Source organism: Dendrobates tinctorius, unplaced genomic scaffold (assembly GCF_039654945.1).
Source record: "Dendrobates tinctorius isolate UK_male_01 unplaced genomic scaffold, ASM3965494v1 ptg000097l, whole genome shotgun sequence".
NCBI lineage: Eukaryota > Metazoa > Chordata > Amphibia > Anura > Dendrobatidae > Dendrobates > Dendrobates tinctorius.
In genome coordinates this window covers 5,316,020-5,340,857 of record NW_027361765.1, presented here as the reverse complement: position 1 = coordinate 5,340,857, position 24,838 = coordinate 5,316,020, and the positions used below count along the sequence as shown (strand labels likewise).

Genomic DNA, 24,838 nt, shown 5'->3' with positions numbered 1-24,838 from the left:
TGAATATCTGAGCGCTATGTGACAGGCTCGATGGCAAAGCTGTGACCTAAGTGACTAGAGGATAAGTGAGATTTTGAATCTCTGAACACACTTTTGGACACTGGACACTTTTGGATTGTGTGAGGCCCACTGATATCTGAGCGCTATGTGACAGGCTCGATGGCACAGCTGTGTCCTAAGTGACTAGAGGATAAGGGAGATTTTGAATCTCTGCACACACTTTTGGACACTGGACACTTTTGGATTGTGTGAGGCCCACTGATATCTGAGCGCTATGTGACAGGCTCGATGGCACAGCTGTGACCTAAGTGACTAGAGGATAAGGGAGATTTTGAATCTCTGCACACACTTTTGGACACTGGACACTTTTGGATTGTGTGAGGCCCACTGATATCTGAGCGCTATGTGACAGGCTCAATGGCACAGCTGTGACCTAAGTGACTAGAGGATAAGTGAGATTTTGAATCTCTGCACACACTTTTGGACTGGACACTTTTGGATTGTGTGAGGCCCACTGATATCTGAGCGCTATGTGACAGGCTCGATGGCACAGCTGTGACCTAAGTGACTAGAGGATAAGGGAGATTTTGAATCTCTGCACACACTTTTGGACACTGGACACTTTTGGATTGTGTGAGGCCCACTGATATCTGAGCGCTATGTGACAGGCTCGATGGCACAGCTGTGACCTAAGTGACTAGAGGATAAGTGAGATTTTGAATCTCTGCACACACTTTTGGACACTGGACACTTTTGGATTGTGTGAGGCCCACTGATATCTGAGCGCTATGTGACAGGCTCGATGGCACAGCTGTGACCTAAGTGACTAGAGGATAAGTGAGATTTTGAATCTCTGCACACACTTTTGGACACTGGACACTTTTGGATTGTGTGAGGCCCACTGATATCTGAGCGCTATGTGACAGGCTCGATGGCACAGCTGTGAACTAAGTGACTAGAGGATAAGTGAGATTTTGAATCTCTGCACACACTTTTGGACACTGGACACTTTTGGATTGTGTGAGGCCCACTGATATCTGAGCGCTATGTGACAGGCTCGATGGCACAGCTGTGACCTAAGTGACTAGAGGATAAGGGAGATTTTGAATCTCTGCACACACTTTTGGACACTGGACACTTTTGGATTGTGTGAGGCTCAATGAATATCTGAGCGCTATGTGACAGGCTCGATGGCACAGCTGTGACCTAAGTGACTAGAGGATAAGTGAGATTTTGAATTACTGCACACACTTTTGGACACTGGACACTTTTGGATTGTGTGAGGCCCACTGATATCTGAGCGCTATGTGACAGGCTCGATGGCACAGCTGTGACCTAAGTGACTAGAGGATAAGGGAGATTTTGAATCTCTGCACACACTTTTGGACACTGGACACTTTTGGATTGTGTGAGGCACACTGATATCTGAGCGCTATGTGACAGGCTCGATGGCACAGCTGTGACCTAAGTGATGAGAGGATAAGTGAGATTTTGAATCTCTGCACACACTTTTGGACACTGGACACTTTTGGATTGTGTGAGGCCCAATGAATATCTGAGCGCTATGTGACAGTCTCGATGGCACAGCTGTGACCTAAGTGACTAGAGGATAAGGGAGATTTTGAATCTCTGCACACACTTTTGGACACTGGACACTTTTGGATTGTGTGAGGCCCAATGAATATCTGAGCGCTATGTGACAAGCTCGATGGCACAGCTGTGACCTAAGTGACTAGAGGATAAGTGAGATTTTGAATCTCTGCACACACTTTTGGACACTGGACACTTTTGGATTGTGTGAGGCCCACTGATATCTGAGCGCTATGTGACAGGCTCGATGGCACAGCTGTGACCTAAGTGACTAGAGGATAAGGGAGATTTTGAATCTCTGCACACACTTTTGGACACTGGACACTTTTGGATTGTGTGAGGCCCACTGATATCTGAGCGCTATGTGACAGGCTCGATGGCACAGCTGTGACCTAAGTGACTAGAGGATAAGTGAGATTTTGAATCTCTGCACACACTTTTGGACACTGGACACTTTTGGATTGTGTGAGGCCCACTGATATCTGAGCGCTATGTGACAGGCTCGATGGCACAGCTGTGATCTAAGTGACTAGAGGATAAGGGAGATTTTGAATCTCTGCACATACTTTTGGACACTGGACATTTTTGGATTGTGTGAGGCCCAATGAATATCTGAGCGCTATGTGACAGGCTCGATAGCACAGCTGTGACCTAAGTGACTAGAGGATAAGTGAGATTTTGAATCTCTGCACACACTTTTGGACAGTGGACACTTTTGGATTATGTGAGGCCCACTGATATCTGAGCGCTATGTGACAGGCTCGATGGCACAGCTGTGACCTAAGTGACTAGAGGATAAGGGACATTTTGAATCTCTGCACACACTTTTGGACACTGGACACTTTTGGATTGTGTGAGGCCCAATGAATATCTGAGCGCTATGTGACAGGCTCGATGGCAAAGCTGTGACCTAAGTGACTAGAGGATAAGTGAGATTTTGAATCTCTGAACACACTTTTGGACACTGGACACTTTTGGATTGTGTGAGGCCCACTGATATCTGAGCGCTATGTGACAGGCTCGATGGCACAGCTGTGTCCTAAGTGACTAGAGGATAAGGGAGATTTTGAATCTCTGCACACACTTTTGGACACTGGACACTTTTGGATTGTGTGAGGCCCACTGATATCTGAGCGCTATGTGACAGGCTCGATGGCACAGCTGTGACCTAAGTGACTAGAGGATAAGGGAGATTTTGAATCTCTGCACACACTTTTGGACACTGGACACTTTTGGATTGTGTGAGGCCCACTGATATCTGAGCGCTATGTGACAGGCTCGATGGCACAGCTGTGACCTAAGTGACTAGAGGATAAGTGAGATTTTGAATCTCTGCACACACTTTTGGACTGGACACTTTTGGATTGTGTGAGGCCCACTGATATCTGAGCGCTATGTGACAGGCTCGATGGCACAGCTGTGACCTAAGTGACTAGAGGATAAGGGAGATTTTGAATCTCTGCACACACTTTTGGACACTGGACACTTTTGGATTGTGTGAGGCCCACTGATATCTGAGCGCTATGTGACAGGCTCGATGGCACAGCTGTGACCTAAGTGACTAGAGGATAAGTGAGATTTTGAATCTCTGCACACACTTTTGGACACTGGACACTTTTGGATTGTGTGAGGCCCACTGATATCTGAGCGCTATGTGACAGGCTCGATGGCACAGCTGTGACCTAAGTGACTAGAGGATAAGGGAGATTTTGAATCTCTGCACACACTTTTGGACACTGGACACTTTTGGATTGTGTGAGGCCCACTGATATCTGAGCGCTATGTGACAGGCTCGATGGCACAGCTGTGACCTAAGTGACTAGAGGATAAGGGAGATTTTGAATCTCTGCACACACTTTTGGACACTGGACACTTTTGGATTGTGTGAGGCCCAATGAATATCTGAGCGCTATGTGACAGGCTCGATGGCACAGCTGTGACCTAAGTGACTAGAGGATAAGTGAGATTTTGAATTACTGCACACACTTTTGGACACTGGACACTTTTGGATTGTGTGAGGCACACTGATATCTGAGCGCTATGTGACAGGCTCGATGGCACAGCTGTGACCTAAGTGACTAGAGGATAAGGGAGATTTTGAATCTCTGCACACACTTTTGGACACTGGACACTTTTGGATTGTGTGAGGCCCAATGAATATCTGAGCGCTATGTGACAGGCTCGATGGCACAGCTGTGACCTAATTGACTAGAGGATAAGTGAGATTTTGAATCTCTGCACACACTTTTGGACACTGGACACTTTTGGATTGTGTGAGGCCCACTGATATCTGAGCGCTATGTGACAGGCTCGATGGCACAGCTGTGACCTAAGTGACTAGAGGATAAGGGAGATTTTGAATCTCTGCACACACTTTTGGACACTGGACACTTTTGGATTGTGTGAGGCCCAATCAATATCTGAGCGCTATGTGACAGGCTCGATGGCACAGCTGTGACCTAATTGACTAGAGGATAAGTGAGATTTTGAATCTCTGCACACACTTTTGGACACTGGACACTTTTGGATTGTGTGAGGCACACTGATATCTGAGCGCTATGTGACAGGCTCGATGGCACAGCTGTGACCTAAGTGACTAGAGGATAAGGGAGATTTTGAATCTCTGCACACACTTTTGGACACTGGACACTTTTGGATTGTGTGAGGCCCAATCAATATCTGAGCGCTATGTGACAGGCTCGATGGCACAGCTGTGACCTAAGTGACTAGAGGATAAGGGAGATTTTGAATCTCTGCACACACTTTTGGACACTGGACACTTTTGGATTGTGTGAGACCCACTGATATCTGAGCGCTATGTGACAGGCTCGATGGCACAGCTGTGACCTAAGTGACTAGAGGATAAGTGAGATTTTGAATCTCTGCACACAGTTTGGACACTGGACACTTTTGGATTGTGTGAGGCCCACTGATATCTGAGCGCTATGTGACAGGCTCGATGGCACAGCTGTGACCTAAGTGACTAGAGGATAAGGGAGATTTTGAATCTCTGCACACACTTTTGGACACTGGACACTTTTGGATTGTGTGAGGCCCAATGAATATCTGAGCGCTATGTGACAGGCTCGATGGCACAGCTGTGACCTAAGTGACTAGAGGATAAGTGAGATTTTGAATCTCTGCACACACTTTTGGACACTGGACACTTTTGGATTGTGTGAGGCCCACTGATATCTGAGCGCTATGTGACAGGCTCGATGGCACAGCTGTGACCTAAGTGAAGAGAGGATAAGTGAGATTTTGAATCTCTGCACACACTTTTGGACACTGGACACTTTTGGATTGTGTGAGGCCCAATGAATATCTGAGCGCTATGTGACAGGCTCGATGGCACAGCTGTGACCTAAGTGACTAGAGGATAAGGGAGATTTTGAATCTCTGCACACACTTTTGGACACTGGACACTTTTGGATTGTGTGAGGCCCAATGAATATCTGAGCGCTATGTGACAGGCTCGATGGCACAGCTGTGACCTAAGTGACTAGAGGATAAGTGAGATTTTGAATTACTGCACACACTTTTGGACACTGGACACTTTTGGATTGTGTGAGGCACACTGATATCTGAGCGCTATGTGACAGGCTCGATGGCACAGCTATGACCTAAGTGACTAGAGGATAAGTGAGATTTTGAATCTCTGCACACACTTTTGGACACTGGACACTTTTGGATTGTGTGAGGCCCAATGAATATCTGAGCGCTATGTGACAGGCTCGATGGCACAGCTGTGACCTAATTGACTAGAGGATAAGTGAGATTTTGAATCTCTGCACACACTTTTGGACACTGGACACTTTTGGATTGTGTGAGGCCCACTGATATCTGAGCGCTATGTGACAGGCTCGATGGCACAGCTGTGACCTAAGTGACTAGAGGATAAGGGAGATTTTGAATCTCTGCACACACTTTTGGACACTGGACACTTTTGGATTGTGTGAGGCCCAATCAATATCTGAGCGCTATGTGACAGGCTCAATGGCACAGCTGTGACCTAATTGACTAGAGAATAAGTGAGATTTTGAATCTCTGCACACACTTTTGGACACTGGACACTTTTGGATTGTGTGAGGCCCACTGATATCTGAGCGCTATGTGACAGGCTCGATGGCACAGCTGTGACCTAAGTGACTAGAGGATAAGGGAGATTTTGAATCTCTGCACACACGTTTGGACACTGGACACTTTTGGATTGTGTGAGGCCCAATCAATATCTGAGCGCTATGTGACAGGCTCGATGGCACAGCTGTGACCTAAGTGACTAGAGGATAAGTGAGATTTTGAATCTCTGCACACACTTTTGGACACTGGACACTTTTGGATTGTGTGAGACCCACTGATATCTGAGCGCTATGTGACAGGCTCGATGGCACAGCTGTGACCTAAGTGACTAGAGGATAAGTGAGATTTTGAATCTCTGCACACATTTTGGACACTGGACACTTTTGGATTGTGTGAGGCCCACTGATATCTGAGCGCTATGTGACAGGCTCGATGGCACAGCTGTGACCTAAGTGACTAGAGAATAAGGGAGATTTTGAATCTCTGCACACACTTTTGGACACTGGACACTTTTGGATTGTGTGAGGCACACTGATATCTGAGCGCTATGTGACAGGCTCGATGGCACAGCTGTGACCTAATTGATGAGAGGATAAGTGAGATTTTGAATCTCTGCACACACTTTTGGACACTGGACACTTTTGGATTGTGTGAGGCCCAATGAATATCTGAGCGCTATGTGACAGGCTCGATGGCACAGCTGTGACCTAAGTGACTAGAGGATAAGTGAGATTTTGAATCTCTGCACACACTTTTGGACACTGGACACTTTTGGATTGTGTGAGGCCCAATGAATATCTGAGCGCTATGTGACAGGCTTGATGGCACAGCTGTGACCAAAGTGACTAGAGGATAAGGGAGATTGGATTGCTTTTAAAAAAGCAGTTTGCGGAGCAGTTGGTAAACAGCAATGCCAGCCTGTCAGGAAGCCTTAAAAGGCAGCCCAACAACCAACACTACTGATACACCACAATATAGCCTCCCCTTGCACTGCACACACAGTGACTGGTGTGTTGTGCAGGCCAAATTGCTATCAGCAGCAGAAGCAGTTTTTTTTTCTTCTCAGCAGGACAAAAAAAAAAAATTGGGATTGCTTTTAAAAAAAGCAGTTTGAGGCCCAATGAATATCTGAGCGCTATGTGACAGGCTCGATGGCACAGCTGTGACCAAAGTGACTAGAGGATAAGGGAGATTGGATTGCTTTCAAAAAAGCAGTTTGCGGAGCAGTGGGTAAACAGCAATGCCAGCCTGTCAGGAAGCCTTAGAAGGCAGCCCAACAACCAACACCACTGATACACCACTGTATAGCCTCCCCTTGCACTGCACACACAGTGACTGGTGTGTTGTGCAGGCCAAATCGCTAGTAGCAGAAGCAGTTTTTTTGTCTTCTTCCCTGCCTAACGCTCTCCCTACAGAATCAGCAGCAACCTCTCCCTATGCTAAGATCGGCAGAAGTAAGATGGCGGTCGGCGTGCACCCCCTTTTATACCCCCTGTGACGCCCACCAAAGCAAGCCAATCACTTGCATGCCCTTCTGAAAGATGGTGGTGACCCCTGCCTATGTCATCACGTTGCCCACAGTGTCCGTGGATCCTGATTGGCTGAAAAAGAGCGCAAAACAAACTTTTGAAACGCGACTTTGGCGCGTAAGTCGCCGACCTCGTAGCCGACCTCATCGTAGGGTCGGGTTTCGTTTCATGAAACCCGACTTTGCCAAAAGTCGACGACTTTTGAAATTTTTCGACCCGTTTCGCTCAACTCTAATAATCATAATATATGCAACAGTCTTACAGCAGACAGCAGGGTATCTTCACACTGGAGCTCTGCTCCCCTTTAGCCCTTCTAGTCACACAGACTGTGCTTCATCTAACCAACAGGCTATACAGTCTCTCAGTTGCAGTCCCATCTCCGGGTTACCTTGCATGCTGCTTTACCCTGCAAACTTCCATCCCTTTCTCCCAGGGAATTGTCAGGTACACATCGCCATTAGTCACAGCGTCCAGATGTGCTGTCAAGCAGGAAGCCACACGAGACCTTCCAAATGGACCAATCAGGTCTCTGCATTCCCCACATGTGACCAGACCTCAGGTACCTTATATGGTCCATAACCACACCCACAGGTGATCACATGGCTATGACCTCACCCAAGGTCCTATTGCACACAACCACACACAGGCTTCCCTGACACATTGTAACAGAACATACTAGTCAGCAGTACCTCTGCTGATCATTATGATCCTTCAGTATCCTACACCTATCAGGGCAATGGATATGCTTATACGGCTGTCCTGGGACACCCACACAGCGCCCCCTAGCGGACACAGTGGTCACTGCACCACTACCTCCCCCCTATGTTCAAACCTGTGGGGTTGAACACACAGCATAACCCCCGACTCTCGAGACTGGGCACTCACTACACCTTGCCCACCAGGCCTCATCTCAACGTTAGGCCTCCCCCGCTCCCAGCGGTCATAATACCGGTCATTGTCTTTGACCCCCCAGTCACGGTTTGTCTGCGTCATCAGACACTCTCTAGTCTCCACCTGTCTGCAGTACGCTTCGTCACCTGATCTTTCTCTCCCTGACCGTCTCTCTCGGTTGGTGCGGTCATAAGTCTTAGTAGAGCCTGCTGTCTGGTCTGAGTCTGACTCAGTCAGCGTCTCACAGGAACTATGGTCTTTCAACGTCATCCTGCCAGTCGAACTACCCCTTGCTGACACTCTTCTGTCATCTGCCCTGTCACTTCTTGGAGGAACCGTTCGGGTCCTTACGTCTTGGGTTGGAGGCGGCCGCCAACTGGTATTCTGTATTTCTTTATTAATTCGCCGACGGTCCAGCCTCAACTGCTCAATTTCTTGCAGGTACTCCACTCGATACTCCACGAGCATCCGAAAGTCTCTCAGGCTTTCCACGGAGCCAACCACCATGATGGAAATCCTATCCACTTCCCTGGATACCTGGTCATCATCAGGAGGGATCCTCACCCTCACCACACCGGAGATATTCACAAGGTCTTGCATTACCTTCCCGGACCTTCCAATGATTCTCCCAATCAGAGCTTTGGGTACCGGAACCACATCTTTCCTCAAACCCAACCAATCCATAGCCTCTCTTGCTATCTCTAGGCGTTGAGCAGCCTTCATATTACTCTGCCTAAACAATTGTTTGACACGTAGACACTGCAAATGCATCTCTTTCAGGACAGCTACTCGGTTTGATGTATCTTCCCTGGCTGATACTATCACCCACTGCCGAGTCTCAGGTGCCCAGTGCACCTCACACGCTTTTACCTCCTCTTTGAAAGCCTCATGTACCCCTTCCTCCGCACAGGCTTCTTGCATGTCTTCGGGTACCTCGATCACAGATTTGAAGGTCGTGGTCTTGCTCTCTTCCTGGACAGAAGACTCTGGCTTTACCACGGACACTTCCCTCACTACAGTTGAGCCGACCGGGTGACTATCTTCTTCGGCTCTTTGCTCACCAACTTCATGAGATTTTATCTCTTCGCGAGCCTTTGCCAAGATAGGTATCGGCAGTTCCGTCTTGTTATCACTCGGACACAGCTGCTGCACATCTCCGTCCAAGCTCTTCTCCCGCAGAAGACCTTCTACTACTCCTCTGAGTTCCTCCATCTCTTCCTTAAGGCTCTTGTTCACACTTTGCCAGGTGGACAGGTGACCTCTGAGCTCCAAGACTTCGTTCTCGAGCCCCTCCACCTTGTGCTCGGCCAATTGTCTCAAGATTCTCTCTTGTTTGACATGTTCTTCCACTGTCTCTTTTATTAGTTGTATCTCCTGATCTTGTTCTCTTTTGGCCAGCACATGTCGCACCACTAATTCTTTAACTACATCGTCAAAGGGTACCACTGAGTCAGTCCTATCAGTCGAGTGAACCCCCCCCGGTTACCCTCTGACTGTGTTTCTATTCCCGTTATCCTCTCGATCAGGTTACCACCAGTCCTGTCACAAGTTTCAGTCAGCACAGCATTAGATTCTGTCCTAGTGGTGGCTACTGGCAACAACACGTCACAGTCACACCACACCGTACGGTGAACTCCCAAGACACTCTCTATCCGTGTGTCAGCTCCGCTCTTTTTGTTTACCACACCATTCTCATTCACACTGTGGTACGCTTCAGGTGACGTCAGGTCAGTAAATTCGTCTGACGCAATTCTTTCTCCGGTCGCCCTTACATCTGGCCTGTCCATGTTAGGAGGCGTCAGCATCTCAGTGTCTGCTAGCCCTACAGTAGAAACGTCTCCATCCTCCTGTCCCACATCTTTAAACATGACAAAGTCCCGGCGCCTCTCAAAGGTATGCACTAAGTTTGGTGGCATAATACCACCTTGGCACTCCCGCTTTGTCATCTCAATTAGGACTCTGTCCACCTTATAATTCACGATGACCCCGTGGAGGCAGCGAACTCTGACGTTTTTCTCGGTCAGAGCTAAAACGAGCGGAGTTCCTGTGAGAGTCACCTGACTCTTTGAGTCCAGCCTACCAGGGACTCCTTCCCGATGCAGCACATTCATATCCCACATTCTGACCAAGTCATACACACACACTGCGGTACTCCAGACATACCCACTGAGTCATCTAGTGCTGTTATTTCTTCAAACTTGGCCCTTTTCTGGACCACTACCCCACTTTGGGTTGCCTCCCCCTCCCGGGACTCCACCCTTTTTTGGGTTACCGCGCCAATTTGGGACTCCACCCCCTTTTGTGCTACTACCCCGATTTGGGTCACTGCCCCCTTTTGGGACTCCACCCCCTTTCGGGATCTCCCCATGTCTGTTATACCGGTCTTCTCAGACCACAGTTCACACCACACAGTTTGTGTCTCTTACGATACCACACAAGTCTTTGTTGGCACCACCACAGCTCCTGCTGTCACCGATCACCGGCACCACCGGCTGCTGTTCACACACAACTGCTGGTGTCACTGCAGCTCCTGCTGCGCCGTCTTCGTGGACCCACCAATCCACCGGAAGCCGCTTGTCCCCTTCTTAACCCCGCCGGGTTACCGGAAGTCGCTTGTCACCCTCGAAGATAAAAGAAACCACAAAAGCGCACCAATAGGGCCTTACCAGTGCAGGTATAATGGGTATAAAGAAATAATACAGGGTACTCACCCTTAATAGTTGTGTAAAGCCACAACTACTGTATCCGCTTAGTCACATGCAATAAAGCTGCAGCAGGATGGTGTAGACAGACAGCGTCTGCTACCAATGCTGAAAGAGGAGATCCCAAAAAAGGAAAAACACCAGGTCCCTGTGCTGCGAGACCTTCGTGACCCCACTGAGCCACAGCAAGCACCTTCAGGTTTTGCAGAGGAAAAAAGAAAAAACATGCACGAAAAAACTCCAAAAGACTCACGTATCCTGTCTGTGCGCTATTCAGGACGTACTGTCTCCGCCTGAGACCGTCCAACACACAGGGCACACCGGGTGCTATTTAGGGAGCCGACCCTCCTCCCAGGGTCTCCCAACATACTGGCCTCACCAGGTCCAAGGTCATATCACGTGTTCCAGGGATCCGATTCCTCTCCCAGAACCTCCCAACATTGACCTTCCAGGACCTTGCTCACTGATCCAGGTCAGTACAACAACGAACACCTGTCCGTTAACTGTGTCGGCCACACAGGTCCTCGGGTACCTCTTATCCGCAGAGGCACCCTAGCAATCACCAGTCTCTTTCACTGAGCTGCTGTCAGTGTACGGCTTTCACAACAGTCAGCCCTCCTGGCTCAGCGTTGCCAGCACTGCAACATGTGCTGTTGGAACCGCAGCCCTTAGCAACAAAGTTTTTTCTTTTTTTTGGCAGTCCTTTTCCGTTGCCCCCAGCAACAAGGCTAATATATATTGCCCTTAGCAATTCTCCACCATTTGTGAGGTAGCGCTGTCATTCAAGGTTGGGGGACACTCGCATTGCAGCGAATAATCACGTCCAGCACAGGTTTCCATAATGCAATATCACAGTCCATGAGGTTTATTCATTATCATAAATCAATCACGATATGCAACAGTCTTAAAGCAGACAGCAGGGTATCTTCACACTGGAACTCTGCTCCCCTTTAGCCCTTCTAGTCACACAGGCTGTGCTTCATCTAACCAACAGGCTATACAGTCTCTCAGTTGCAGTCCCATCTCCGGGTTACCTTGCATGCTGCTTTACCCTGCAAACGTCCATCCCTTTCTCCCAGGGAATTGTCAGGCACACATTGCCATTAGTCACAGCGTCCAGACGTGCTGTCAAGCAGGAAGCCACACGAGACCTTCCAAACGGACCAATCAGGTCTCTGCATTCCCCACATGTGACCAGACCTCAGGTACCTTATATGGTCCATAACCACACCCACAGGTGATCACATGGCTATGACCTCACCCAAGGTCCTATTGCACACAACCACACACAGGCTTCCCTGACACATTGTAACAGAACGTACTAGTCAGCAGTACCTCTGCTGATCATTATGATCTTTCAGTATCCTACACCTATCAGGGCAATGGAAATGCTTATACGGCTGTCCTGGGACACCCACACAGCGCCCCCTAGCGGACACAGCGGTCACTGCACCACAGCAGGTATAGACTATAGTCAAAGTTTATGCTTCATACCACGACCGTACAACATGTATCCCTTTCCAGCTGGCAACAACAATCCTTAAGATAGTTTCTCACATCAAGGCGATAGATATCATGACCGTAGCACATGTACCAAGCTCCAGTCAGCAACCCATCTCCAGTGTCCATAGGCCATCCATACAGGGGCACCAGGATCTCACCAACTGATCCTCGCTCCTCGTCATCACTGCGCTAACTGCCCACTAAACATGTGGCTTATTGTTCTCCCTCCCTTGGAGCATCCCCTCGAATGGGCCGAAGTGTTCACCTCCACCCACTCCCCAAAGCTAACTGTGCATTGATGGAGGTATTTTTCTCAGGCTGATCTCATCACATGGGACTGGATGTGAGACCCCCTGTGATGACAGCGCCACTGTGTCCAGGGCCGGCCCGAACGTATAGGTGAACTAGGCGGCCGCCTAGGGTGCTGACCCAAAGGGGGCGCCAGAGAAAAAATAGAAAAAATTATAAAAAATCTTTTCAAAAGGCAAAAAGTTTTAGGGATGGAAAGAAAAGTGTACATATTTAAGGGCAAATATGACGCAAGAGTGGTTGGTTGGGTTGGCAACAATTTCGATAGAATCTGAAGTTGCTAAACAAATTAATCTCGGTGACTTAGTGTCATCCTTTTAAAAAAAAAGCAAGGAAACAAAAATTTTAATTACCTATGGTCATTTTTGTTTTGTGTTATTGATTACTTTGTATATATTTGTCCTATACAACTTCTCAGAAGATTAAAGAGTTAGGAGAGAGTTAATTAATCATTGTTGTTGTGGTTTATTTTGCTCCTAAATTTATATCCCAAGTTTTCATCTACTGCCAAGAATAGTAGGGGCGCAACAAAATAGTTTCGCCTAGGGCGCCGTAATCTCTCGGGCCGGCCCTGGCTGTGTCTACTATCCCCTTCCACACAATGGGACTAGTGGGTAGGAGAATAATAGCTTGAGGCACCTGAGATACTAAAAAGAGTAATGGAATGATCATTTTCCTTGAGTTCCAGTCTTCGGTCTAGCCTTATGTATTCATAAGATCCATCCTGCACATCTTCCTCTGCTTACTGTCACTGAATGGAATAATTGATTCCTGAGCAAATCTTTAATAAAACACAGCACGTAAATCTCTAATATAACACAACAATAAGATTGTTGGACCTGTTGCTCCGAGTTGGAAAAAGTCTATATCCCTTAGAGCGGAAGATTCCACTCTACTTCCATTAGTCCAATAGTCTTTAGAACAAGGCCAGCATCTCACACAATTATTTTAATTTTTTTTTACAAAGGTGCCCAAATGTATCTTATTGTGTTCTACCTCAAGGGCAGTGTGCTACCCACCAAAAAGGCAGGGGATGTCCATTTTATTTAGAATTGCTCCTCAGGTTCAACGTCGATTTGTGAAGGACATTTGATAGGGAATGATTGCCTGCTCTATCACTGCCATTCTAAGAATTTTTTTAATTTTTTTTACGGCCTTGTAACTTTTAATCTGTGTCACGTGGAAAACACGTTGTCAATTTTACTATCTAAACCGAAACAGTACTGGGAGGTTTTATGTTATTTTTTCATAGGGCTCTTCTGGATTTAGGGTGTCTGCTTAAGACAATTATAAGTGTATGAAAGTCACGTTACTTAATCTGCAACTCTGCAAACTTGTCTGGAGTATGTCACGTCTTCCTGGAACAGGTGCACCCGCGCGCTCTACTTGCAAAACACCCGTAAGCATTTTTTTTTAAGTGAAACAACATGTATATTAAACATGGTGGTGCAGGCGTGGCCACATTGGGCAGACAGGAGAATTACCAAATCTGGGAAAGGAAGAAAATACTTTGTTAGTCAGCTAATGAGAGAACAATTTATTCTTGTCACTTTATTAATGACTCCATAAAATTCCTTCATGATAGGTTCATGATCTATAGGCATATTTGTATACTGTATAATGCTAAAGATCTATCATAGCTAAATGAGGTTATAGGAGTGTTAGAATATCGATCACCCGCAAAACAATACATTAATTTGGTATATAGAATTTTATGACTGGGCGTTATGTGGTGTTTCTTTACCTGTTATTAATCTATATATAACTACAATTAAAGAGAATCTGTCACCGGGTTTTTGCTGCCTAATCTGAGAGCAGCAAGATGCAAGGACCCTTGTTCCTGCAATGTATCACTTAGTGGGCTGCTTAGTTTTTTAAAAATAATCACAGTTTTATCAGCAGGAGTTTATCACTAGTGAAATACTTGACCTTCTTAGAAGTTATAAACCTGCCCCAACACTGATTGGCAGCTTTCTACCTATGCGCAGTGTATACAGAAACATGCCAATCAGGGGTGAGGGTAAGATCATACAGAGATTAGCATCCAGAGTACTATTAGATCTGCAACAGCTAAAACAGTGAGGTCATAAAAAAATGCAACACACATTCTAGCATGTGATAAATCGCTGGAATCAGGGTCTCAGTCTCTATATCATGCTGCTCTCAGATGGGGCAGCAATAACCTGGTGACAGATTCCTTTGAAGAAGAATAGTTTGAAAATATATAGTTATTTGTTGAGAGAGCCATTTTAGAACACATTACCAATAAGTACACCAGTTTTCTGCTTTTAAAAAGTCAAATTTTTTACTTTTGTTTGCAATTGCAAATTTTGTAAAGTTGGTGTGGTTAGCAAAAGGATGCATGACCAATCACTGCACCATAATGTACACCAGAAAGCTGGAGTGAATTGTAGCTAATTGCCGAAACGTACGTTGAGCTGTCTGGTTTGCGCCACATCTTTTTTGCAGGTAGCAACTGTTTTTTTAATCTCGAATGTATTTGTGCTAATTTTCGGTGTGGGTTGGGGGCTATTGGACCTTCCACTGTGAGTTGTTGATTTTTCTAGCTCCTTTATGTATATGGGTAATACCTTTATGACTGATGTGTACTTCATACCCTTAGCCCAAATAAGAATATTATTCTATGCCCATTTGCTACCCATGAATGTGTAGATTATGGGACTGGCGCCAACTTGTAATCTCCTACTTTTTATATTTGTCCTTTTATATGTGTTTTCAATTCTTTGTATTTGACATAATAAAATACTAACTAGATGTGTATTTCCTGAAGGAAGTACAGATAGTGGTTTGAAATGGTACCCGGCTGCCCCTTTAAGAGAGACTTGCCTGCTGCCCCTGCAAGACTTTCAACTCAGGATCCGTTTTAACTGTGAGTGCCTCTCAGGGGCCACTTTGGCCTCAGGGTCTGATTTGGTGGGTGGGGCTCCTCAGGATCTGATTCCTTGTCCTGGGCTCCTCAGGGCTTGAATTGTTGGCCGGGATCCCTCAGGCTCCTATTTTGTGGGTGTGGCCCCCTCAGGGTCCAATTTTGTGGGTGGGGCCCCTCAGAGTCAGATTTTGTGGGTGTGGCCCCTCAGGGTCTGATTTTGTGGGTGGGGCCCCTCAGGGTCCGATTTTGTGAGTGGGGCCCCTCAGGGTCTGATTTTGTGGTTGGGGCCCCTCAGGGTCCGTTTTTGTGGGTTGGGCCCCTCAGGGTCCGATTTTGTGGGTTGGGCCCCTCAGGGTCTGATTTTGTGGCTGGGGCCCCACATGGTCTGATTTTGTGTCCGGGGCCCCTCAGGGTCCGATTTTGTGGTTGGGACCTCTCAGGGTCTGATTTTGTGGTTGGGGCCCCTCAGGGTCCGATTTTGTGGCCGGGGCACCTCAGGGTCTGATTTTGTGGTTGGGGCCCCTCAGGGTCCGATTTTGTGGGTGGGGCCACTCAGGGTCTGATTTGGTGGGTGGGGCCACTCTGGGTCTGGGTTTTGGGCGGGGCTACTCAGGGTCCGATTTGGTGGGCGGGGCCCCTCAGGGTCCGATTTGGTGGGTGTGGCTCCTCAGGGTCCAATTTTGTGGGTGGGGCCCTTTAGGGTCTGATTTTGTGAGTGGGGCCCCCAGGGTCCGATATTGTGAGTGGGGCCCCTCAGGGTCTGATTTTGTGGTTGGGGCCCCTCAGGGTCCGTTTTTGTGGGTTGGGCCCCTCAGGGTCCGATTTTGTGGGTTGGGCCCCTCAGGGTCCGATTTTGTGGCCGGGGCCCCACATGGTCCGATTTTGTGTCCGGGCCCCTCAGGGTCCGATTTGGTGGGCGGGGCCCCTCAGGGTCCGATTTTGTGGTTGGGACCTCTCAGGGTCTGATTTTGTGGTTGGGGCCCCTCAGGGTCCGATTTTGTGGCCGGGGAGCCTCAGGGTCTGATTTTGTGGTTGGGGCCCCTCAGGGTCCGATTTTGTGGGTGGGGCCCCTCAGGGTCCGATTTTGTGAGTGGGGCCCCTCAGGGTCCGATATTGTGAGTGGGGCCCCTCAGGGTCCGATTTTGTGGTTGGGACCTCTCAGGGTCTGATTTTGTGGTTGGGGCCCCTCAGGGTCCAATTTTGTGGGCAGGGCGCCTCAGGGTCTGATTTTGTGGTTGGGGCCCCTCAGGGTCCGATTTTGTGGGTGGGGCCACTCAGGGTCCGATTTGGTGGGTGGGGCCACTCTGGGTCCGTTTTTGGGGCAGGGCTACTCAGGGTCCGATTTGGTGGGCGGGGCCCCTCAGGGTCTGATTTGGTGGGCGGGGCCACTCAGAGTTCGATTTGGCGGGCGGGTCCCCTCAGGGTCCGATTTGGTGGGCGGGGCCCCTCAGGGTCCAATTTGGTGGGTGGGGCCCCTCAGGGTCCGATTTTCTGGCCGGGGCCCCTCAGGGTCCGATTTTGTGTCCGGGCCCCTTAGGGTCCGATTTTCTGGCGGGGGCCCCTCAGGGTCCGATTTTGTGTCCGGGCCCCTCAGGGTCTGATTTTGTGGTTGGGACCCATCAGGGTCTGATTTTGTGGCAGGGGTCAATCAGCCTCCGATCTGGAGGCCGTGGTGGCTCAGCCTCCGATTTGGAGGCCGGGGTCGATCAGCCTTCTATTTGGAGGCCGGGCTCGATCAGCCTCCGATTTGGAGGCCGGGGTGGCTCAGCCTCCGATTTGGAGCCTGGGGTCACTCAGCTTTCGATTTGGCGTGTCGGCCCTTTAAGACTCATTTCGGTGCGCCGGCCCTTTAACAATCACTTTGGCGCGTCAGCCATTTAAGAGCTAGTTTGGCTCACTGGGCTTCTTCTAAATCAACTAATTGCGGAAATCAACTTTATAATAAGAAGAATAAGTTAGCAGCGTTCGGATTACAATATAATGGTTTTTTCAAACCACTATAATTATTGTTTATCATATTACATTGTGGTTCTTGAGTACATGTTTCTCTTTTTATGATTTCAACTTATGGCTGTTGTAGATTTAACTTTGAAACAGCCCAAAAGATGCTTGCCACAAGTATGTCACATCCTCCTGGGACATCTCTGGGACATCTGGGGTTAGAAGATCACTACATATTGTGAATCGCATATCCGCCACTTAGCCTGTGTATTTGTGTCCCATATTTAATGGATTTTTTATTTCCTTTGGTGCTGAAGAGTTAAACAACCCTTTCTATGCTGGTCAGAAACTTACAGCTCCATTTCAGCAGCCTCTGATCTGGTCATTACCTCTCTCTATAAAACTTGACCAGACATTCACTGCAATGCCAGTGAAGACTTTGCTTCCTAGCTTCTTGACGATGTTGTGTCGAACTGGAGATCGTTGTTGCTACTGGAGATTGTTTCATGCTGTTTTATGCATGTATGTTTTCCTCATTGTCCTATTTCAATTTGGTTGGTACATTCCTATCCTTCCCTATATACTTCTCTACCTTTAGTGAGTGTTTGTATGTTTGTTGCTTTCTCTTATCCCTGTTTTGTCTTTGTGTCTTGTTTACATTACATTCCTGCCCCATGCCCTCATGGGGTGGGGAAGAGTACAGATCAGGGTACAGGAACATAGCAAGGTCTACCTTCAAGATTACCCCCAAGACAGGGATAGTTAGGGTCCCAGTTCCAGGGACAGTTTGCGCCCCCCCTTCCTCACCAATGACCGTCACAGTGTAACAGTGCACCAAACTTAATAAGAGTGCAAATTTGATAAGAGTGCATCTCTTAATTACTTAGGCAGGGTTGGTCAAAATACCTTAACACCTCTCTCCCCTGATGCTGATATACATCTCCCTAAAAGACATGTTGGTATTCAGGTATGGAAAGCTTTTTGTGAACTTTAGAGATAAATGGGTGGGGTGTAAAACTGGATTTTATGGATTTGCCCACAAATGAATATTTACAAATTTAGAAAAGAAAATCTGTTTTTTACAGGGAACCAGAAAACATGCTGAAAATAAGATGCTCAGAGAAAATGTATTTTGAAAAACAATTTGGGAACTACAAGTCTTGATGACTAATTCAAGGGACATCTCTGGATGCTTGTCTCCTCCCCAGTTCCCATAACACTTTGTATTCCTTACTTCCTTAGCACAATAGATGTTCAGCCCTACAATTCATTTCTCCTGGACTATTCCCAAGCTTACTAACTGTCAGCCTCAGGAATTTCCAGTCCAGTTCAGCAGTGCACTCTAGACCAGCCACTTGCCCTTCATACAGTTCCGCATTCATCTTTTCCTGTATGCCAGAGGAAATGATGTGCCCATCATTCCCCACACCAAGCTTTGAGCTCCTAACATTGCCGGAATGTCCGCAAGGGAAATCAGTAGGACTCACACTGCCTTGAATGATTGGTACATGTTGGTCCTAGCAGTCCACTGCACCTGAGCTTTACCTAGTCACTGTACTTCCCTAACTGACTCACTACCAAGAAGTGCCTGATTTTCACTAGCACTTTCCGCCTCACACTATTGGCTCATCCCAAACATTAACTGTATCTATTGCCTGTAAAGTAAGCTAACTACAGTTACTATCCCATAACAGTGTGTACTAACCCTAGTCTTATCTAAGTCCTAGTCTATCTTAATCTATGCAGTCATATGCTTACCCTATGCACATTCTGCCCTATATACACTACTCACATTGCTAACTCTTCAAATTACTTAAACACTGCACATTACCTTAATACAATACATAGCAATTCATATGACACAATAACTGTATGAAAATGCATGACTCAATACACAATATGTTATTGCTGTCTTCAGGGACTAAAGTCGACTCCTTTACATGTGTGTGTAGGAAGAGAGCTGTTAGTCATCGGTAGCATCTGTCAGGGATCGTCCTTTGACTAGTAGTCACCCAAGAAGAATAGCTTTACAAAATATATATTTTTTTAAACACCTCATGCAGCAAAAGATACATGACCGCAATGTGATTCTGGTAGCATAAGTTATTTAACAGTTAGAACATCAGGTAGTGTAGGGGGTGGAATGATATTATTCCCTTGCTCTCGCTCTCTCTCTCTTATGTTCTTAATGTTTTTATAATGATCTGGTGGTACTGTTACATGTCGTCATGTATTATCACCCAGAACTAATGGTATTGCCACACTGTTATGTTATATGTGTTACCATTTGCTGTAAATATGTTGTGTTTAATTGTATAATGCTTTGCTTTAGATAGGGAAAGGGTAGTGCACCCTTTGGGACACTAGAGGGGGGCACTCTAGTATGTAAAGTTCTTAGTAGGATAGGGTTAAGTGTAGGAGGGGCTGCCGGGAGTTAAGGTTAGATGAGAAGGAAGCTTGTTCAGACGGGGCCTGGGTGCCCAAAGTGTCCACATGGACAATAGGCCCAGGACGGATCAGCAGCCATGCAGTGTTAAGCAGCAATAGTCCAAGTTATCCACGGCTATTGGACATCAGTATAGTGGGTGAAAGCAGTAAAGAAGATGTGGCGACTCATAGCCTGGGTGGACGCTCTTAGGGCAGGAGTTGGACGGAGTGAGGAACAGAAGGATGCTGAAGCTTCACAGTGAGCAGCACAGACGGGTCGGATGCTTTTACAGAGGCAACTAAACCAGGTGGTGGATGATTTCAAGTCTGGAGCAAAACAGGCAGAAGGAATTGTCATCATGGCAAGGTTAGGCCAGGAAGAACCTGGGAAGTAGTCTAAGACAGTCCGATCCGGGTATGTTCCATATAGAAGTGTTAGCAAAGTAGGGAAAGCTGAGGAAGCAAGTAAAGGCGAATGTGTTTTCTATGATGTTCAAACTGTGGCTATATTGTGTGAAACCGTTCAAGTTACCATAGACTGTCTCAATTACTGGGAGTCACCTCGAAGAGGGGCCATCGCCGCTTGGGAAGTGCCCAGGGGGACCCGAACCTGTAGATGCAGGTACTCCATACAATGGATCGTATTTGTCTGCGAGGGAAGGCTTGGACACTGATGCTTTAGTGCTTCTGGCCATGACTACGGTCCTGGCCGACCCTTACAGTAGTAACAGTTTAACAATTCTTGTTATGGACCTAGACGGGAGCTACTTACAAACATTGTGACCCTTATTATTACTTGTGAAATATAAAAAATGTTCTAATTACAAAAAATCTACTTTTGCTTGTATAAGAACAGAAAAGGGAAATACATAATTCCATGAACTCGAAGAAGAGACATGGAAGCATTATATTATAGCTCATTCAGTATAAAGGGTTGTGCACAATAATATTTAGATTTATTTATAAATTTAGATTTATTTATCATTTATTATTGACCTTTTTCATTTTGACTTGTATTAAGAATGATGCATCGTTATGATAAATATACTTGTGATTTGGCATAAGAATGTTGCCTATAGATTTAGTATTATTGCCTGAATATTTAGAATATTGCCTTAATTATGACTTTCTATATGCAATGATTACTGGGTGGCAGAACATGCGCAGTCAACTTTCTGTCAGTTTAGCTGTGTTTACCTGTAGCAAAATCCCCTATCCTGGCCGTCTCTCTTTTAGTGCCAGGGCAATTTTCATAGACTCTTAAGGCCTCGTCACACACAGTGAGATCGCTGATTTTGTGATGCATCAGCAATCTCGCCAGCGATCTAGCTGTGTGTGACACGCATCAGCGACTGCCCCCCGGCCAGGTATCGCTGATCGTGCACAAATGTCCTGGGCCGTTTTTTGCTGGCTAGTTTCCCGCTGGCCAGCACTGCGTGTGGCAGCGGGAGAGCAACGATCAGCGAGCTCCCAGGGCTGTAAGCAGACGCTGGGAGCTGGTAGCTAAGGTAAATATCGGGTAACTAAGCGCGCACCGTCACTTAGTTACCCGCTGTGTACCTTAGATACCTGCATGCTTGTGCAGGGAGCTGGTAACCAAGGTACACAGCGGGTGACTAAGTGACGCGCGCGCTGAGTTACCCAATATTTACCTTAGATACCAGCACCCTAGCGCGAGCACGAAGGTATCTAAGGTACACAGCGGGTAACTAAGTGACGCGCTCACTTAGTTACCAGATATTTACCTTGGATATCAGCGTCCTCGCTGGTCCTGATCGCTGGTAAGTCTGCCAGCGATCATGTAGCGAGGCACCAGCGATCCTGTCAAGGTCGTATCGTTGTCGGGATCGCTGGTGCATTGTTTGGTGTGACGGGGCCTTTAGGCTCATTTGGGTAATTTTGATCAATGACTCCAATCAATTTAATACATGTCTCTGTCATTATTTTGCAGACATAACGGTCTGCAAAAAAACACAGATATGTGAACAGCACCATAGACTTTTATGTAAATCACAGATAAAACATGTATGTGAAAAACAGACATCTGACTCAGGCCTTAGACTGGCAGTGTTGATAAGTCTATAGGCAACTTTCTTACCATAAAACTATTATTTATTTACAACCATGCATTATTTCTATAGGAGAAATTGAGAAAAGGTCAAATATTTTTCTTAAAAATATATAGTACATACATAATATCATGGCACAACCCCTTTATGTTAAGTTATACAGTGCCATATTTGCAAACTATTAGCAATGTGCCTAGGAAGAATACTTGTGTTGCAAAGTGTCCAATAGAACATAGAGCATCTGAATGTCTCCATTTAAAATCACATAAGGCATATACTGTAGAGTTAATTGAAAAAAAATCTAAAACAGTTGTATGGGGTCTGCATTAGCTTGTACAGGGCTATTATACAGCTATATGTAGATTACATTTTGTTGTAAGCCAGAGCTAATATTTGAGGCTCCTTACTACCAATAACCATGCAAAGGACTTGGCTGAATGGTTTCACAAATGTGCATTCATATTACTAAATGCTGAACTAACTTGTCTTTCTTGTTTCATGTTTCAGCTACCATAATGCTTATTTTTCCCAAGAATTTCAACATAAAGATAATCACATTTCTATTATATAGGGTGTGTGGCTATGAAATTCAGCCAGAGAAAACAGTAAAAGAATTTTAAAAAAGGTTTAAAATAAAAAATAATAATAAAAGGTTTTTTTTTCCACTTCTTGACTACAATTACTTTTAATATTTTGTTTGTATGTGTTTTGAAAGTTTTCACTTTGCAATTTTCAGGTCTCCTGGCCAAAAGAAAATCATCATGCAAACAGCTGTTTTCCCATTTTATTCCCTCTGGAGAACTCCATTCCTGTTTGACACCAAAATCGTTGAAATTATAATAATATGTCTGGTTACAGCTGCCACTTTTATCATCATATTGCCTGGAATCAGAGGAAAATTGGTAAGAATAGTTAATAAATCCAATAGTCCAGTGATTTTAAAAATGTTATTTTTGGACTATAGTCTGAAGCACAGATGCTGTTTAAACATATATGTCTAAAAGATGCACATAAAGAGTTAAACCATTGGTGCCACATTGAGCCTCTGTTCATTGGACTTCATTCTGATCTCTAAAGGTATGTTTCCATGGTCAGTGAATGCTGCGGATTAGACACTGGTACAGCATAGTGGATGGGATTTTATGAAATCCCATCTCCACTATGCTTGCAGGGACACCCACCGCTTTCTTTGCTTATACGCAAATATGATGCGTCTTTCCAGACAGCAGCATGTCTAAATTACACAGTCTATGTGTAGGATGTGGTGCTTCGGCATGTGTTCAGTGAAAACATGTGGAATCACAGCGTGTACGAAAATCGGCAGCGCTTTGGACAGAGCGGGCATGTGTTACGGACCGTGGAAACATACCCTTAGGCCTCATTCAAGCATCAGTTTTACTGTACGAGTGCTATCCATATTTTTCACTGATAGCACTCATATCGTGAAAGTCTATAGCTGTGATGGCTAACCTTTTAGAGACCAAGTGACCAAAATGCAACCCAAAACTCACTTACTTATTGCAAAGTGTCAACACGGCAATTTAACTCGAATACTGAAGATTTACTTTAGAAAAAATAGCTACAGAGAGCAGGCAGGGATAAGAGAGAGCAGGTAACAGAGAGTAAGCAGGCATATCAAAGAGCAGGAAGGGGCAATAGAGAGCAGACAGGGGTAAGAGAGCGCAGGCAGGGGTAATAGAGAGCAGGTAACAGAGTAAGACCGGGGTCACACTTGAGAGTGCAATGAGAGAAACTCGCGCCTCAATAGGGACCGGAGTGTGCAGCTGCTTGTCTTTCAATGCAGCTGAACGCTCCAGTCTGAACCACCGGCGGCAGTGTCGAGTATTGAGGCGAGAGACTCAGGTGAGTTTCTCGCATTACACTCGCAAGTATGACCCTGGCATAAGCAGGCTATCACAGAACAGGTGGGGATATGTGAGCAGGTAACAGAGAGTAAGCAGGCATGTCAGAGAGCAAGCAGGGGCAACAGATAGCCATAAGGGGTAAGAGAGAGCAGGTGACAGAGTAAGCAGGCATATCAGAGAGCAGGCAGGGGAAACAGAGAGCAGGCAGGGGTAAGCGAGAGCAGATAACAGAGAGTAAGCAGGCATATCAGAGAGCAGGCAGGGGTAAGAGAGAGCAGATAACAGAGAGTAAGGGACATATCAGAGAGCAGGCAGGGGTAAGAGAGCAGGTAACAGAGAGTAAGCAAGCATGTCAGAGAGCAGGCAAAGGCAACAAAAAAGCAGGCAGGGGTAAGAGAGAGCAGGTAACAGAGAGTAAGCAGGTGTATTAGAGAGCAGGCAGAGGCAACAGAGAACAGGCTGGGGAAAAGAGTAGGCAGGGGAAATGGATTAGGCAGGGGCAACAGAGAACAAGCAGGCATATGAGAGGAAGCAGGGGCAACAGAGAAGACAGGGGCAACAGAGAACAGGCAAGGGCAACATAGAGCATACAGGGTAAAAAGAGAGCAGGCAGGGGCAGCAGAGCAAGCAGGCTTATCACAGAGGAGGCAGAGGCAACAAAGAACAGACAATGGCATCAGAGTAGACAGGGGCAACAGAGAACAGACTGGCAATAAAGAACACTCAAATAAAAAAGCACTCTGTAGCGCCATAGCATGCAAACATGAAATATGAAAAATGAATTGCATTATTGCATTAGAAATATGAAAAATTGAGTAAGCTTAGTGCATACAATTGCTAATTTATGTGTACCTGGAAGCCATGTTAAGGCGTTTCTAGTTTTCCAGGACCCTAACCTAATGCCAATCCTCACTTAGACTAAAGTCTTCATCTGTATGGGAACCTATGTAAATCCTCTCCTTAGTCTGAAATCTATATCTCTGTGGAAGGATGTTGGTCCTGCTGTGATTAAAAACGCCTGCAGCTAAGAGGTGGAATGCTC

General features: G+C 46.4%; 1 protein-coding gene across 2 annotated transcripts in view; it reads left to right on the top strand.

Annotated features, from left to right (window-relative positions):
* Window positions 1-24,838, top strand: part of LOC141098901 (dual oxidase maturation factor 1-like) — a 106,317-nt gene that overhangs the window by 46,491 nt on the left and 34,988 nt on the right. For both annotated transcript variants that reach the window (XM_073586872.1, XM_073586873.1), the window contains one exon: window positions 22,668-22,833. In XM_073586872.1, the coding sequence (XP_073442973.1) occupies window positions 22,693-22,833 (141 nt within the window). In that variant the 5' untranslated portion in view covers window positions 22,668-22,692. The remainder of the gene's footprint in view (window positions 1-22,667; window positions 22,834-24,838) is intronic.